Source organism: Rhinopithecus roxellana, chromosome 15 (assembly GCF_007565055.1).
Source record: "Rhinopithecus roxellana isolate Shanxi Qingling chromosome 15, ASM756505v1, whole genome shotgun sequence".
NCBI lineage: Eukaryota > Metazoa > Chordata > Mammalia > Primates > Cercopithecidae > Rhinopithecus > Rhinopithecus roxellana.
In genome coordinates this window covers 60,314,230-60,330,817 of record NC_044563.1, presented here as the reverse complement: position 1 = coordinate 60,330,817, position 16,588 = coordinate 60,314,230, and the positions used below count along the sequence as shown (strand labels likewise).

The window sequence follows — 16,588 nt, the reverse complement described above, 5'->3', positions numbered from 1 at the left end:
GCATTTATTTTTGGTTTAACATCTTTCAAATCTGGGCATGACTGGGGGCCTTGTGCGATCCTAGTTGGGAGCGATTGGCTAGCATTAAGAAGCTGTAGGTCTTAGGAGTTGGATAAGGGCTCATGAATCAGTAAGTACCCTTACCTTGAGAGCCTTACCTAATTAGCCACCTGAACTTTGGACAAGGTGCCTTCAGACTGGGTTAGTGCTTGGCCCCAAATGAATAAACTCCTTAATGAGGGAGCAAATAAAGATGTCTTTCCAGATGGTACAGGTTAATTATAGCCATAGTTTATACCTTCCCTTATTTTTTTTACTGGAGCCAGAAGACTGGTTTGGATGTAACTTAAATAACCTTTTTTGGTCAGGAGGCAAATATTAAAGCCAGATCATGTCTTACTCTTAACATTTGTAGTACTCCATGAAGTGCTAATGATCCTCTAAGCCTCAAGTCTAGTCTCAGCCTTAGTGCTTGCCCTTCTGAGCTGCTTTCCCTGAGGCTCTGACAGCATTGCTGTCCTCTGCTTCACCAACATTCAATTATCTCTATCCTCTTCTAGTAGTTTTAAAATATGTCCACTTTCCCAGGAGGAAAGGCAGTGAAATCACTTGATCACCTTGATTATACTTTATTCACAGCTCTATAATGAAGTCAGAAGTCTTATTTCTCTATTTTCTAGATGGAGAAACTAAGCCATAGACAGTAGCATGCTTGGTCCATTATGTCAAAGAGAGGCACCTTCATGCCTGGCCTAGTATTCCAGATTTTCCTAGTTTCCCCCTCATTGGATTTGCTTCCTTGAACAGGTAGTTGCTTTGTTTTGTTACCTAGTTTTTAAGATGATTTCCCTGGTGTCAGATGAATACTCCTTTCCCAGATGCTTGTTAGTTATTTTTCAAGTGTTTGCTTACTCTATACAGTTTAAGCATCTGCAGGTGAGGTGCTGGTTTGTCAGCATACTTGCTTCCCTTAATAAAGAGAATTTTCTTCAATTCCACAAGTACTCGTTGAGTGCTTAATATATGCTCAGCTCTGTGCTATTCTCCTTGAAAGACATAAATCAGTATAAAGTGTGTCTTGGCTCTGAGGGAACTAATAGGTTCATGGGATGGAAGCAAATAAACATATACAGGGCCAGGACGAGGGTGAGGGAAACAAGGTGCTGGGGTATAAACTTTAGAGAGCCATTCACTCTTAAGGTCATGCAAGTGCAGGATGGGTACCTGAGAGTGCGTGCTTCCTTAAATTTTGAGCCCCAGATCACTTGCTTGCCCTATCCTGGTGCTAGAGACAAGCAGTTAGACCATTTAGAAAGGATGTCTAAGATAACATGAGACTGAATGACTAACATAGAACAGTACTTCTCAAATTTAATGTACATATTGATCATCTGGAGTTCTTATTAAAAGGCAGATTGTGACTCAGTGGGTCTGGAGTGGTACCTGAGATGTTATGTTTCTATCAAGCACCCAGATGATGCTGGTACTGCCAGTCCATGACCCACACTTTGAGTAAAAAAGAGAAATATCCATGCTGGAGAAAGGCGGAGGACCAAATTCCCTAGGCTAGGGAATCAGGAAAGTTGCAGTTGGAGCTGAGTTCTTAAAGGATAGCTAGGATGTGGATAACAAACAACAACAACAACGATGAAAAATAGGGAAGGGCATTGTAAGCAGTGGGAAGGGTATGCAAAGGCCCAGAGACAGAAATGGTTCCCACATGTCTTGGGACAGTGAATAGGCAGGCTTGGTAAGATGCAGGTCCAAGTTGGAGAAGAAGAAGAAAAGAGTTTTGACATGTAGCTTGAAACCTGTGCATGGATTGTTATTTAGAAGTGTGATTCATAATTGCCTGCTCAGGTACCTCCTATGTGTCCTCTCATAGTATCTGACCTCTATTCTTCTGGGAGATGAAGACCTGAGTCAGGGCACCTGAATAAATTCTGTGAGGCAGTGTGGGTAGGAAAAGGAAGGAGGGATGTTGACTTCATTACCCAGATTGGTTAGGCAAAGTCCTGGTAAATTTATTTTTTGACTTAGCTGGGAGATGTAGAAGCTGGAAAGCCTGCCTTCAATAGTGATGGACATTTCCAGTACACATACATAAAGGATGCCTGGTAAATATGTGCTTATTTGACTCAGTAGTAGAATGGAGTTCTACCTGTGTTATTATTTCAAATGTTCAACTTACGGTACTTTCCTGAAGTTATCAGAACAGTGGGTAAGAGGACCTTGAACGTCTTAAGTACTAAAGGAATGGTTGTTGATTGATTTGAGTATTTCTAAGGCCTTGTCTCTCTTCTGTAGATCAGATCAAAGAACATTTTCAGCTCAATTCAGTATAAGAAGGCATTGAGTGACTTATGTACTGAGTACTTGGGTATGCTTGTGTATGACTGCAAGGAGGTAGAAGACTTGAGCCCTAAACTCAAAGAATATAGTATTACTCTAGAGCAGTGGTTTTCTTTTTTCTTTTTTTTGTTTTTAGATGGAGTCTTGCTCTGTCACCCAGGCTGGAGTGCAGTGGTGCGATCTCGGCTCACTGCAAGCTCCGCCTCCCGGGTTCACGCCATTCTCCTGCCTCAGCCTCCAGAGTAGCTGGGACTACAGGCGCCCGCCACTTCGCCCGGCTAGTTTTTTTTTGTACTTTTTAGTAGAGACGGGGTTTCACCGTGTTAGCCAGGATGGTCTCGATCTCCTGACCTTGTGATCCGCCCGTCTCGGCCTCCCAAAGTGCTGGGATTACAGGCTTGAGCCACCGCGCCCGGCGAGCAGTGGTTTTCAACTAGGGGGATGCTATGGCGATGTACAGGACACTTTCCTCAACAGAGAATGAACCACCCCAAAATATCAGTAGTGCCACAGTTGAAAAACAAGCTCTGAAAAGATAAGACTACCAAATAGAACCAGAACTTTGAGGTTGGATGACTAGTGTTATTGTTAGTTAATAGCAGCAGGGCAAGAACTAAGTTCAGTTTGCCCGGGTCCAATGTAGCCTAATGGCTACCATAGGGCCATTTAGAGTCATATGGTGTTATATTTAACTCTGTCTCCCACTAATCCTGATTGATACTTTTTGCTCTAGCCACACTCAATTGCTTGTGTACTATGCAATTTTATTCCTTCCTGTCTATGTTAGTCCTTTTGCCTAGAACATATTTCTCTTATTTCTTCTGGATAATCCACATCTCCTCCATAAAGCCTTCCCTAGTCTAAAACACCCCAGTTTGGGTTAAAAGGTTAAAAGGCAAGGTACCTCTTTATTCTATAGCTAGTCTTTATTATGTAATAGATAAATTTTCTGTTTATGTCTGTCTTTCTCACTAGGCTGTGAGCATCTTTGGAGTTAAGGATTCTTGTCCTCTTCTGCCCTTATTGCCTAGCACAGACGTGCAACACATTCAGTCATAGACATGAGCCAAACTAGGTGGTTAAAGAGGGGAGAGATCAGTGTGAAATAGAATGGTTGGTAAGGCTTCATAGAGATACTAAGACTTGAAGCTTCTCTAATTCCTTGAAGATACTGATAAATGTGTGAGCACCTTATATTGGCAGGCACAGTTTTAAGACAGTAACGGATTTTTCTGGTGGTGTCTTTCTACAGGTTGATATGTCAGACCTCTCTCCAGAGGAGCAATGGAGGTAAGTGTGGCGGTTCGGGCCTTGCAGTCTAGGAAGTTCAGGTTAACCCAGCTAATTGAGTGATACGTCTACCCATTTTGCTTTCCTGTCAGTAGGAGGCAGTGGCTCATGACCAGTAGGACTGGACTTTTGGGATCTCTCTAAGTACCTGGGTTGCTCTCTTAGTCTTGATTGTGTAAGTAGATGATTGGACCAAATCATCTATCTGAGTTTTTTTTTTTTTTTTTTTTTTTTTTTTTTGAGACGGAGTCTCGCTCTGTCGCCCAGGCTGGAGTGCAGTGGCCGGATCTCAGCTCACTGCAAGCTCCGTCTCCCGGGTTTACGCCATTCTCCTGCCTCAGCCTCCCGAGTAGCTGGGACTAAAGGCGCCCGCTACGTCGCCCAGCTAGTTTTTTGTATTTTTTTAGTAGAGACGGGGTTTCACCAGGTTAGCCAGGATGGCCTCGATCTCCTGACCTTGTGATCCGCCCGTCTCGGCCTCCCAAAGTGCTGGGATTACAGGCTTGAGCCACCGCGCCCGGCCCTATCTGAGTTTCAATACCATTTCTACAATTTACTAGCTGTGTGATTTTTGAGCAAGTTACTTTACTTCTCACAACCTTACTTTGCCCCATTTGTAAAATAAAGATCATAACAATATCTATACCTCATAGAGTTGTGAGGATTAATATATGTGAAATTCTTAGAAGAGTGCCTGGCATGTGGTAAGCTTCCAGTAAGTGTTAACTGCTTCGAAGATGATTATCATTAACATCATCATCATTATCCATGATATAGGATGGGGAGCTCTGGTTAAGAAAATGGGAGATGTATCTTCTGTTCTCAACTCTGCAACTAACTTGTTTTGTAAATAGAATGAGTCAACATATATCTTGTAATGATTTCTCATCAGTAAAAGGGTTTCAGAGTGCCTGCCCCGTGAACTTCACAAGGTGACTAACCAGTGAGGTGATATCAACCGTAGAATGTAATAGAAAAAACCTATTGATTTTATTTAGATTTAACATAGAATGGCAAAAATATCTGTTCACATGACAAACCCAGTGTGATTTTAGGTGATTTTAAGCTCAGTATGCACCAGTTGTGTACCTCAGCTACCAAAATATTCTGAATAATTTAGATGTTTGTAGAAATATGCTATCTGCTGTAAGAGAGGTGACAGTGCCACTGTGGTCTGCTCTGCTGAGGTCAAAAATATTTTGTTCTAAGCATGGCGTATTATTAAAAAGATCTTTAACTGGATCATGTGTAGAAGACAACCCGGATTAATAGTCTTCATATCATGTGATATGAATAGTGATTAAAAGATCTAGAACTGTTAGCCTCAAAGGGCACAGGAAAATAGTGGTAGGATCAGGATAGTTTTGTTTTGTTTGAATAACATCATGATAAATCTTTGAAGCGGTAGCATTGGGAAAGAAGAGCCCCTATGTCCTTTGTTGTTATGGAGTATGGGATTAGGTCTAATGGACTGAAGCTATAAGAAGATAGATTTTTTTTGTCTCATTGTCAGAAATGTCTTTAATAGTCAAGGTATATTGAGAGGCAATGAACTTTCTGTCCCTAAAGCATTGGGATTTTATTCATTTATAAGCAAATATTAGTACCTTCCCAGGTGTGATAGCTCCCACCTGTAGTCCCAGCACTTTGGGAGGCCAAGGTAGAAGGATCCCTTGAACCCAGCAGTTCGAGGCTGCAGTTTATCCAGCCTGGATGACAGAGCGAGACTCTCTCTCTAAAAGAAAGAATATGTATATATGTACCTACAATGTGCCAGATACTGCTGATTCTAAAACAGATTACCTTAAAAGGCATGTGTTCTCAGCCAGTGGAAGTATTCAAGCAAAGATTGCAAAAATGATTTTTGCATTGGGTGGGAACTTGAACTGGATGACTTCTCTGGTCTTTTCTAGATCATTCTTTGACTTCATTTTGTCCATATCCTTTCACATATATGTTGTCTGAGAACAAGAAACTTATCTCTTGCTATCTTTATAACTCCTCATAGCCCTTAGGTGTTTTTAAGTGTGCTCTACCCTCTTAGCCTATTCTCACAACAACTCTTGAGGCATGCAGAAAAAATATGGACTCGTTTTGACAGATGAAGAAATTGTGATGTACAGATGTGAGGTTAATTGGCCAGGGCCATATAGGTGGGCGTGAATCTAAGTTTCGAACTCCCAATCCTATTATCTTTCTGTCAGATTCTCCCACCCAGGGTAAAGTTTTATGTCAGATGAACCCTTAGATGCTGAGGCTTACCGACTGGCCTTTCTTTTCCCCACTCTGCCCACCAAGTTTTCCCCCCTTACATTTTGTTAAGAAAAACTTTAAATACGTAGAAAAGTTGAAAGAATTGTACAGTGAACACCTTTATACTTAACTACCTGGGTTCTACACTTAACTTTTTGTTATATTTGCTTTGTTGTTTATCTATAATTCATCCTTCCAGGTTATTTTTGCTGTTAATGTTTCACTGCCCATGGAACTTCCTTGAAGATACCATTTATGTTGTCATTTTCCTCCGTCCTAAATATCCTGGTGTAATGGGAATTGTATAAAAGCTTATGACTCAAGTTACATTTGTATTTGATTTTATTATTTATTTAAATTTTCCCTTTTCCACACTTTCTGATGTATTTGATTTTCTCTCTAATTCTTCTCTTCTATTTCTTTTTTTTTTTTTTGAGACGGAGTCTCATTCTGTCGCCTAGGGTGGAGTGCAGTGTTGCAGTCTCGGCTGACTGCAACCTCCACCTCCCAGGTTCAAGCGATTCTCTTGCCTCAGCCTCCTAAGTAGCTGGGATCACAGGCATGCACCACCACACCCAGCTAATTTTTGTATTTTTGGTGGACACGGGGTTTTGCCATGTTGGCCAGGCTCATCGTGAACTCCTGACCTCAAGTGATCCTCCGGCCTCAGCCTCTCAAAGTGCTGGGATTACAGGTGTGAGCCACTGCACCCAGCCTCTAATTCCTTCCTCATCCCTCTCCTTTGGATGACTGTGACCCAGAGTGGTAGTAGTGACTGTTCTTAGAGCAAGTTTTTAGCCAGTGTTGGCCGAGGGAATCACTGGCTGCCAGTCTTTAAGAACAGAGAATGCCAGCTTTAGATTAATAAAATGTTTCCAGCTGTACTCTCTAATTACTAAACTTCCTTGAGCCTTTGAGGAGGCTGTTTACCTGTGGATACTGAGGGTAAAGTCACTGTTGGATTAATATAAAGGTGAAGCAGTCCAGAGTTTTTAGGCTTTAACTAGTCTTAAGGATTTCTGACCCTGGCAGAGAGGATAGAATGAATAAAGGTAAGACTTTAATCCTGGAATCAGCATACCTTTGCAGTGTTACTCCTTTACTGCTATCATAAATATTGGTGACTGAGAGTATGAGACTTTATGGCTATAACCTCTTTGGGTTACTTACTCATTCCAGCGTCAGGTTGAAATAGGCTTGAAATGGGCAATGATGCGGGTTTCTCCTGGGACCTCCTTCATGTTACAGGAAAGGTGTCAGTAGTTTCTGCCATGGGGGCAGGCAGCAGACCACTTAGCTCTAATTCCAATATCTAGGCTTGGTTGCTGGGGTCTGTAGAGCCTGTATTTTATCTCCACATGCCTGTCTGTTAGGGTGTGTGTCCTAGCCCCTAATTTGTGTGGTACCCTGCAGCTATGAATCAGGGAATGTGTTCCGAGCTTTGTACTAGTGGGATGTCCCTGGAAAGCACTGTCCCTTTATCACTACAGCATCCCTGACTTGATTCACCCCATGTGTTTGGCTTTCAGGGTCGAGCATGCACGCATGCATGCCAAACACCGTGGCCATGAAGCTATGCATGCTGAAATGGTCCTCATCCTCATCGCTACCTTGGTGGTGGCCCAGCTGCTCCTGGTGCAGTGGAAACAGAGGCACCCACGCTCCTACAATGTAAGCCACTTTGCTTCTTACTTCTTTGTCAGTCATCAAGAGACCCTTTCTAAGTATTCTAGGGCCCAGCCTAACCCAGGCCACATGGAGGTAGAGAAAGACAATAACAATGAACTTTATGTATGAATGATGAATAGTGTATTTGGGAGTGTGTGTGTCTAAGGGTCAGGTGATTCAGAGGGTGAAAAGGATAGAACATAAGACTACATTCATAGGCAGAAAAGATAGGTCTTCCCTTCGAAACATTGTGGGACAGATTCATGAAGGAAATAATCATCAGAAACTATTCAATTGGTGAGAGCAAAGATCACTTGACTGGGAAAACTAAGCCTCTCATGAATCTTGCAGGATCTAGATTACACTAATCTAACTTTTTTTTAAAAAGGGCCGGGTGTGATGGCTCACATTTGTAATCCTAGTACTTTAGGAGACTGAGGTTGAGCAGATGGCTTCAGCTCAGGAGTTCAAGACTAGCCTGGGCAACATGGCAAAACCCTGTATCTACAAAATATACAGAAATTAGCTGAGCGTGGTGGCCTGCGCCTGTAGTCTCAGCTACTGGGGAAGCTGAGAGGTGGGAAGATTCCTTGAGCCTGGGAGGTCAAGGCTGCAGTGAGTTGTGATCGTGCCATTGCACTTCAGCCTGGGAGACAGAGCAAGACCCTGTCTCAAAAAAAAAAAAAAAAAAAAAAAAAAAAGAAAAAGAAAAAACAGTAATAGATGAAATGGGGGTGGGGGGAATGACATACAGAAAACAAATAGCAAAATGACAGAAGTTAATTCTTCCTTATCAGTAATCACTTTAAATATAAATGGATTAAATTCTTCCATTAGAAGACAGAGATTGGCGGATTGGTTTTAAAAATCTCCTCATTTATCGATATGCTGTCTACAGTAAATTCACTTTAGGTGGAAAGACACAAGCCAGGAGTGGTTGGCACACACCTGTAATCCCACCTATTGGGGAGGCTGAGGTGGGAGAATTGCTTGAGCCAGGGGGTGCAGTAAACTCAAATGAGTGAAAGCCCCCTTGGCATTTCTGGGCTTATATGTAGAAATATTTTAAATTATATAATTTTGGCTAATCTGCAAATATTTTTACAACCTATTCTGAAGAAAGTGAGTATGCATATATGTACTGCAGTAATTTTCAATAAGAACTTTTTCCTTAAGTGTGGAATCCTTTCTTTAAACATTATCTTAAGGAAAAACTCAATCTGGAAAACAGTTGAGGCTGCTCTGCTTGATATGAGGTTTGGGTAACCCTAACACCCCTGCTTCCCCCTCTGAAATCTCTAGGACTCATCATAGCACTGTTAGAAAACCACTGATGTGTTATTCACTAGTTAATTCTTTTTTTTTTTTTTTTTTGAGACAGAGTCTCGCTCTGTCGCCCAGGCTGGAGTGCAGTGGCGCGATCTCGGCTCACTGCAAGCTCCGCCTCCCGGGTTTATGCCATTCTCCTGCCTCAGCCTCCCGAGTAGCTGGGACTACAGGCGCCCGCCACCTCGCCCGGCTAGTTTTTTGTATTTTTTTTAGTAGAGACGGGGTTTCACAGTGTTAGCCAGGATGGTCTCGATCTCCTGACCTCGTGATCCGCCCGTCTCGGCCTCCCAAAGTGCTGGGATTACAGGCTTGAGCCACCGCGCCTGGCCACTAGTTAATTCTTAACAGGAAACGTGTCTGTGACTTAATGAGGCCTGTTGTACTGGGAATGTGCAGTTTTCTCATTACTGCCACATCCTGTAAACATAATGCTAAATTTTATTGGTGAGAGGATATGCTAACATGATAGCACATCTTACACTGAGAAACTTAAACTCATATCTTTAGAAAATAAGAAAAGAAATCTACCTAGGAGTGGAATTGCTGAGTCATGTGATAACTCTGTGTTTAATGTTTTGAGGAACTGCCGAACTGTTTTCCACAGAAGCTGCACAATTTTCCATTCTAACCTAAAGTGGATTGGGTTTTTCATTCCTCCACATTCTCATCAAGACTTCTTTCACTCCATTTTTTTAAAAAAATTTTATTTATTATAGCTACTTTAGTGGATGTGGATGTCATTGTGGTGTTGATTTGTATTTCCCTAATGACTAATGATGTTGGGCATCTTTTCGTGTGCTTATTGGTCATTTGTATATTTTCCTTAGAGAAATGTTCGTTTAAGTCTTTGCCCAATTTTTGGTTGAAATTTTTGTCTTTTTGTTGGGTTGTTAGAGTATTTTATATAATCTGGATAATAGACCATGATCAGATATATGATTTTCAAATATTTCCTCACATTTTATCGGTTGTCTTGTCTTGTCACTTTACTGGTGGTGTCCTTTGACGCATAAACGGTTTTAAATTTTGATGAAGTCCAGTATATCTATTTTTTCTTTTATTGCTTGTGCTTTTAGTGTCATATCTAAGAATCCATTACCAAATCCAAGGTCATAGAGATTTACCCCTATGTTTTCTTTGAAGAGTTTTATAGTCTTGGCCAGGTGCGGTGGCTCACGCCTGTAATTCCAGCACTTTGGGATGCCGAGGTGGGCGGATCACAAGGTCAGGAGTTTGAGACCAGCCTGGCCAACATGGTGAAACCCCGTCTCTAATAAAAATACAAAAATAGCTGGGCGTGGTGGCACATGCCTGTAATCCCAGCTACTCGGAAGGCTGAGGCTTGAACCAGGGAGTCGGAGGTTGCAGTGAGCCAAGATCACACTACTGCACTCCAGCCTGATGACAGAGCAAGACTCCTTCACCTCCCCGACTGCAAAAAAAAAAAAAAAAAAAAAAGAGTTTTATAGTCTTAGCTCTTACGTTTGGATTTTTGGTCCATTTTGAGTTTTTGTAAATGGTGTGAGATAAGGATCTAGGTTCGTTCTTTTGCATGTGGATAGCCAGTTGTCCCAGCATCATTTATTGAAGGACTTCTTTTTCCATTGGATGGTCATGGCAGTCTTGTCAAAAATCAACTGATCAAAGATACGTTGGTTTATTTTTGTACTCTCAGTTTTATTCCGTTGATCTATATGTCTGTTCTTTTGCAGGTACCACATTGTTATGATTACTGTAGCATTGTAGTAAGTTCTGAAATTGGAAAGTATGTTCCTCAACTTTGTTCTTCTTTTTCAAGATTATTTCAGCTATTCTGAGTCCCTTGCAATTCCTTATTAATTTTAATATCAACGTTTCCATTTTACAAACAAAAGCAGTTGGAATTTTGATAAGGATTGGATTGATTTCTCTAGATTGTTTGGGGAAATGTTTCCATCTTAACAATATTAATCTTCCAGTACATGAACACAGGGTATCTTTTCATTTATTTGGGTCTTTAATCTCTTTCATCAATGTTTTGTAATTTTCAGTGTACAAGTCTTGCACCTCCTTTGTTAAACTTATTCCTAAGTATTTTATTCTTTTTGATGCCATTGTTAATGGAATTTTTAAAAATTTCCTTTTCGAATTATTCATTGCTAATATATAGAACTTCAACAGATCGTTTTCTGTTAATCTTCCAACTTTGCTGAATTTATTAGCTCTAATAGTTTTTAAAGTATTTTTAAAGGATTTTTTATATGTAAAATTGGTCATCTGAAAGTAGAGATAGTTTCACTTCTTCCTTTCCAGTTGGGTACCTTTTTTTTCCCTGAGACAAGGTCTTATTCTGATTGCCCATCCTGGAATGCAGTGGTGCAGTTTGGCGATTTTGGCTCACTGCAGCCTCGACTTCCTCAGGCTCAGGTGATCCTCCCACCTCAGCTTTCCAAGTAACTGGGGCTACAGGTGCGTGCCATACCACCAGTCTAATTTTTTGTATTTTTGGTGGAGAGAGGGTTTTGCCAGGTTGCCCAGGCGGGTCTCACTCTCCTGAACTCAAGCAATCCATCTACCTTGGCCTCCCAAAGTGTTGGGATTACAGGCGTGAGCCACCATGCCTGGTCTTCCTATTACAAGCTGTGTTTTAGTAGGAGTTAGCAACCTCCTGTCAGGAACGTTGTGGAGGGGATGTTTGTGATTTTTTATGGAATGGTTGACTGGACGTCTTGAAGTCCTCCCAGTTAGCTCTGAAATCTGTATCAAATTGAATTACCCATAAGAGGTGAAGGCCTGTCTTCTTGTTAGAGGATGAAGCAGACCTGCCTAGAGACAGGATGAGGTTTTCATTCTGCAAAAGTTATGTATATTTGTTATCAAAAATTTGAACAATATAACAGTATGTGACATAGAAATCAAAAGTGTCCAGAGGGAACCACTGTTAATCAATTTGTTATAGATAGGAAAAATCTGCAAGTATATGTTTATAAATTTTTAGATGTTTTTGACATCCATTAGGTTCTGCAGCATTTTCCACGTAATACTATCTCAAATATCTATCCGTATTGGTGTGTATATCATCCTCTTAAACTAATGACTGCATAGTAATTTTGTTTTTTTTTTTTTTGAGACAGGGTCTCTGTTGCCCAGGCTGGAGTACAGTGGTGTGATCTTGGCTCACTGCAACGTCTGCCTCCTGGGTTCAAATGATTAAATTTTTTGTAGAGTTAGGTCCCGCTATATTGCCCAGGCAGGTCTTGAATTCCTGGCCTCAAGTGATCCTATTGCCTTAGCTTCCCAAAGTGTGGGGATTATAGCATGAGCCACCACAGTTGGCCTTGTGTTTTTTAAATAGCATGTTTTTACTGATGTATAAATTTCTACTTTATATTATTTAAATATAATATTTGTGTTTTTTAAATAACATGTTTATACTGATGTATAATTTTCTACTTTTAAATATTATATATTGACTTCCTACTTTGGAAGGTAATAATTATATGTTTTTTGTTGTTGTTGTTTGTTTGTTTGTTTTTTTGGAGACAAAGTCTCGCTGTGTCACTCAGGCTGGAGTGCAATGGCATGGTCTCGGCTCCCTGCAATCTCTGCCTTCTGGGTTCAAGCGATTCTTCTGCCTCAGCCTCCTGAGTAGCTGGGACTACAGGCTCGTGCCACCACACCCAGCTACTTTTTGCTTTTTTTTTTTTTTTTTTTTTTTTTTTTTGAGACGGAGTCTCGCTCTGTCACCCAGGCTGGAGTGCAGTGGCCAGATCTCAGCTCACTGCAAGCTCCGCCTCCCGGGTTCCCGCCATTCTCCTGCCTCAGCCTCCCGAGTAGCTGGGACTATAGGCGCCCGCCACCTCGCCCGGCTAGTTTTTTGTATTTTTTAGTAGAGACGGGGTTTCACTGTGTTAGCCAGGATGGTCTCGATCTCCTGACCTCGTGATTCGCCCGTCTCGGCCTCCCAAAGTGCTGGGATTACAGGCTTGAGCCACCGTGCCCGGCCTACTTTTTGCATTTTTAGTAGAGACAGGGTTTCACCATGTTGGGCAGGATGGTCTCCATCTCCTGACCTTGTGATCTGCCCACCTCGGCCTCCCAAAGTGCTGGGATTACAGGCATGAGCCACCGCGCCTGGCGGTAATAATTATCTTATACTGCTATACCTATACCCCTCACATACTACAAACATTTCCTCCTCCCAATTTTTAAATAAATATTCATTGTTTACATTATTAAGTACTATACGTAAGTATTATTCATAAGCTGTGTTATTCACAGCTTGAGCCATGTGGTATATTTGGTACATTTTCTTTCCTTTGCTCAGGTTTCTTTTGGAATGTTTCTTACTGATTTGTAAGAGCTCTTTGTATGTCAGGAATAAGCCTTTTGACATATTTGCTATGGATATCTTTCCCCAGTCATTTGATTTTATTTGTAGAATTGGTAGAGAAATTTTTATAGACTAGATTTATGAATGATCTGTTTTTTTTTTTTTTTCTTTAAGACGAAGTCCTTTTCTGTCACCCAGGCTGGAGTGCAGTGGCGTGCTCTCCACTCACTGCAGTCTCCGCCTCTCGGGTTCGAGCGATTCTCCTGCCTCAGCCTCCCAAGTAGCTGGGATTACAGGCTCCTGTCACCATGCCCAGCTAACTCTTTGTATTTTAGTAGAGAAGGGGTTTCACCATGTTGGCCAGGCTGATCTCGAACTCTGGACTTCAAGTGATCCACCCAAGTGATCCACTTGCCTCGGCCTTGCAAAGTGCTGGGATTACAGGTGTGAGCCACCACCCCTGGCCCAATTTATGAACAATCTTGTTGGCTAAGTACTCTATCTTTTGCTATTCTGTTTGGATGGCCCATCTTGCTATTCCTGATTTTCTATCTTGGTTCTTACAAAGTTCTTCTGCCTGCCTGGGCATATTTTAGGTAATAGCCATAGCCACCAATTTTACAATTCTTGTGGACCTCTCATTCTCAAATCTGCAGTAGGTTAAAGGTCAGTTCTAGGGAGGAGAAGCAGAGCATAAGTATAGTTGGGACATTACCACTTATGTAATTACGTAGACATAATTAATAACACTAGCTAGTATTTATTGTGTACTGTCTATTTATTTGTTCAGTCAGTGGATATTCGTTGATCCTTTCTATTCCCATGCTGGGGCTGTGCTCAGTTAAATTGTTTCCTTTGTGGAGAAACCACTTTGAAAAAAAGTTTCAAACTGTTTTTAAATTAAACTCCGTATGATCTGGGAGTTTAATTCCTAGATATATGGCAGGAGAAGATTTTGGTACACCCTCCTAGGATTTTTCTTTCTTCTTTCTTCTTTTTTTGAGTCAGACTCTTGTTCTGTTGCCCAGGCTGGAGTGCAGTGGCATGATCTCAGCTCACTGCAACCTCTACCTACTGGGTTCAAGCAATTCTCCTCCCTCAGCCTCCCGAGTAGCTGGGATTACAGGCGCCCGCCACTATGCCCAGCTACTTTTTGTATTTTTTAGTAGAAACAGGGTTTCACCATGTTGGTCAGGCTGGTCTCGAACTCCTGACCTCAGGTGATCCACCTGCCTCAGCCTCCCAAAGTGCTGGGATTACAGATGTGAGCCACTGTGCCCGGCCCCTCTTACGATTTTTCATAGCAACACTATTTACAGTAGCAAAAATTTGAAAATGACAATACGTAAAGGTGAATGGGTAAGTTAGTTGTGATATATTCACATAATGAAATATAAAATAATACATATGACATACTTATAAAAACAAAATATAAATAACTATAGCTACAAATAATGGTAAGGATGAAGCTTAGTGGTATAATATTGAGTACAAAAGATAAGCCCTAGAAGACCACTTATAAGTTGACACTTTTTATAGAAAGGTAAAAATAATGGAAACTTCAGTGGTATGTTTTCTTTTTTTTGGCTAAGTTTGTGTTATGCATCAACAGTGTGTTTTAAAATTATGTATCTGTGTGATAAAACCATATTTTACTTTATTTTGAGACGGGGTCTTTCTCTGTCACCCAGTCTGGAGTGTGGCGGCATGATCACAGCTCACTGCAGCCTCAACCTTCTGGGCTCTGTTGATCCTCCCACCTTAGCCTCCCAAGTAATTGGGACCACAGGTGTGCACCACCCATACCTGGCTAATTAAAACAATTTTTTTTCTGGAGGTGGGGGTCTTCCTGTGTTGACAAGACTGGTCTCCAACTCCTGGGCTCAAGCAATCCTCCCACCTTGACCTCTCAAAGTATTGGGATTACTGGCATGAGCCACCGTGCCAAGACAAAACCGTATTTTAAAAAGCAAGGGAATACAATCAAGATTCCAGATAATGATAACCTTGTATAGAAGAGAGATTGCAGGATAGGATAGAGAAGAGCACATAGCTAGATATAAGTAATTTTAGATGTTTCACATCTTAGGTTCATTTGTGGGTTCAGTATTTATCATGTTATTAAATAATTAATGTAAAAAGTGAAGAAATTATGTCATGTGGTACAGGATGGATGAACCTTGAAGACATACTAAGTGAAATAAGCCAGTCACAAAGAGACCGATATGATTCCACTTATATGAGATATCTAAAGGTAGTCAATTCCTAGAAACAAAGTAGAATGATGGCTAGGGGTTGGGGGGAATTAGGGGCTATAGAGTTTCCATTTTGCAAGACAAAAAAGTTCTGGAGATCTGTTACAGAATAGTAACAGACAGTAATACATACCATTATTGAACTGTATACTCAAAGATGGATAAAATGGAAAATTTTTTGGTTTTTGAAACCACAAAAGTAGTTTTGGTTGACACAGTGGCTTATACCTCTAATCCCAGCGCTTTGGGAGACTAAGGTAGAAGGATCACTTGATCCCAGGAGTTCCAGACCAGCCTGGGCAATGCAGGGAGACCCCGTTTCTTCTAAAAATTAAAAAATTAGCTGAGTGTGGTGGTGTGCACCTGTAATGCCAGCTACTTGGGAGGCTGAGGCGGGAAGATTGCTTGAGCCCAGGAGTTTAAGGCTTTAGTAAACTATGATCACATCACTGTACTCCAGTGTGGGTGACAGAGTGAGACTCTGTCATTTAAAAAAAGACAAAATAATAATAACTTTAAAAAATTAAAAGTGGTCCATGCATGGTCTAATGATGAGAATGTTTATTAACCAAAGAATTTGAATAATTTATTTTTTTCTCTACCTAAAGTTCAAAAATAAAGCAAGCAAGAAAGCAACTACCAAGACAGGGACTTACCTTACCTTAAGATACACTATAAGAATAGACAAACAGACCAGTGGGACAAAATGCAGATCTCAGAGATAGATGGGAATTTAATGTACAATAAAGATGTAACCACCAATCAGTAAGAAGGTATTCATTGTTAAGTAGATTAGTTGAGAAAACTGGCTCACCACAAGGAGAAAAATTAAAACTGGATTTGTACATAATACTGAATACAAAGGGGACTCAACATAAAGACCTAATTATGAAAGGTAAAGTTATGAAACTAATTTTTAAAATGTAAGCAGACTGGGTGGGGTAACTCATGCCTTTAATCCCAGCACTTTGGGAGGCTGAGGTGGGCAGATCACTTGAGCCCAGAGGTTCAAGACCAGCTTGGGCAACATGGCCAAACCCTATCTCTACAAAAAATACAAAACGTAGCCAGGTGTGGTGGTGCATGCCTGTAGTCCCAGCTACTCAGGAGGCTGAGGTGGAAGGATCAC

General features: G+C 41.1%; 1 protein-coding gene across 1 annotated transcript in view; it reads left to right on the top strand.

Moving 5' to 3' along the window:
• Positions 1–16,588, top strand: part of RNF121 (ring finger protein 121) — a 67,614-nt gene that overhangs the window by 26,262 nt on the left and 24,764 nt on the right. The window contains exons 2-3 of the mRNA XM_010366923.2: positions 3,605–3,642; positions 7,425–7,566. Coding sequence (XP_010365225.1) covers positions 3,605–3,642; positions 7,425–7,566 — 180 coding nt within the window. The remainder of the gene's footprint in view (positions 1–3,604; positions 3,643–7,424; positions 7,567–16,588) is intronic.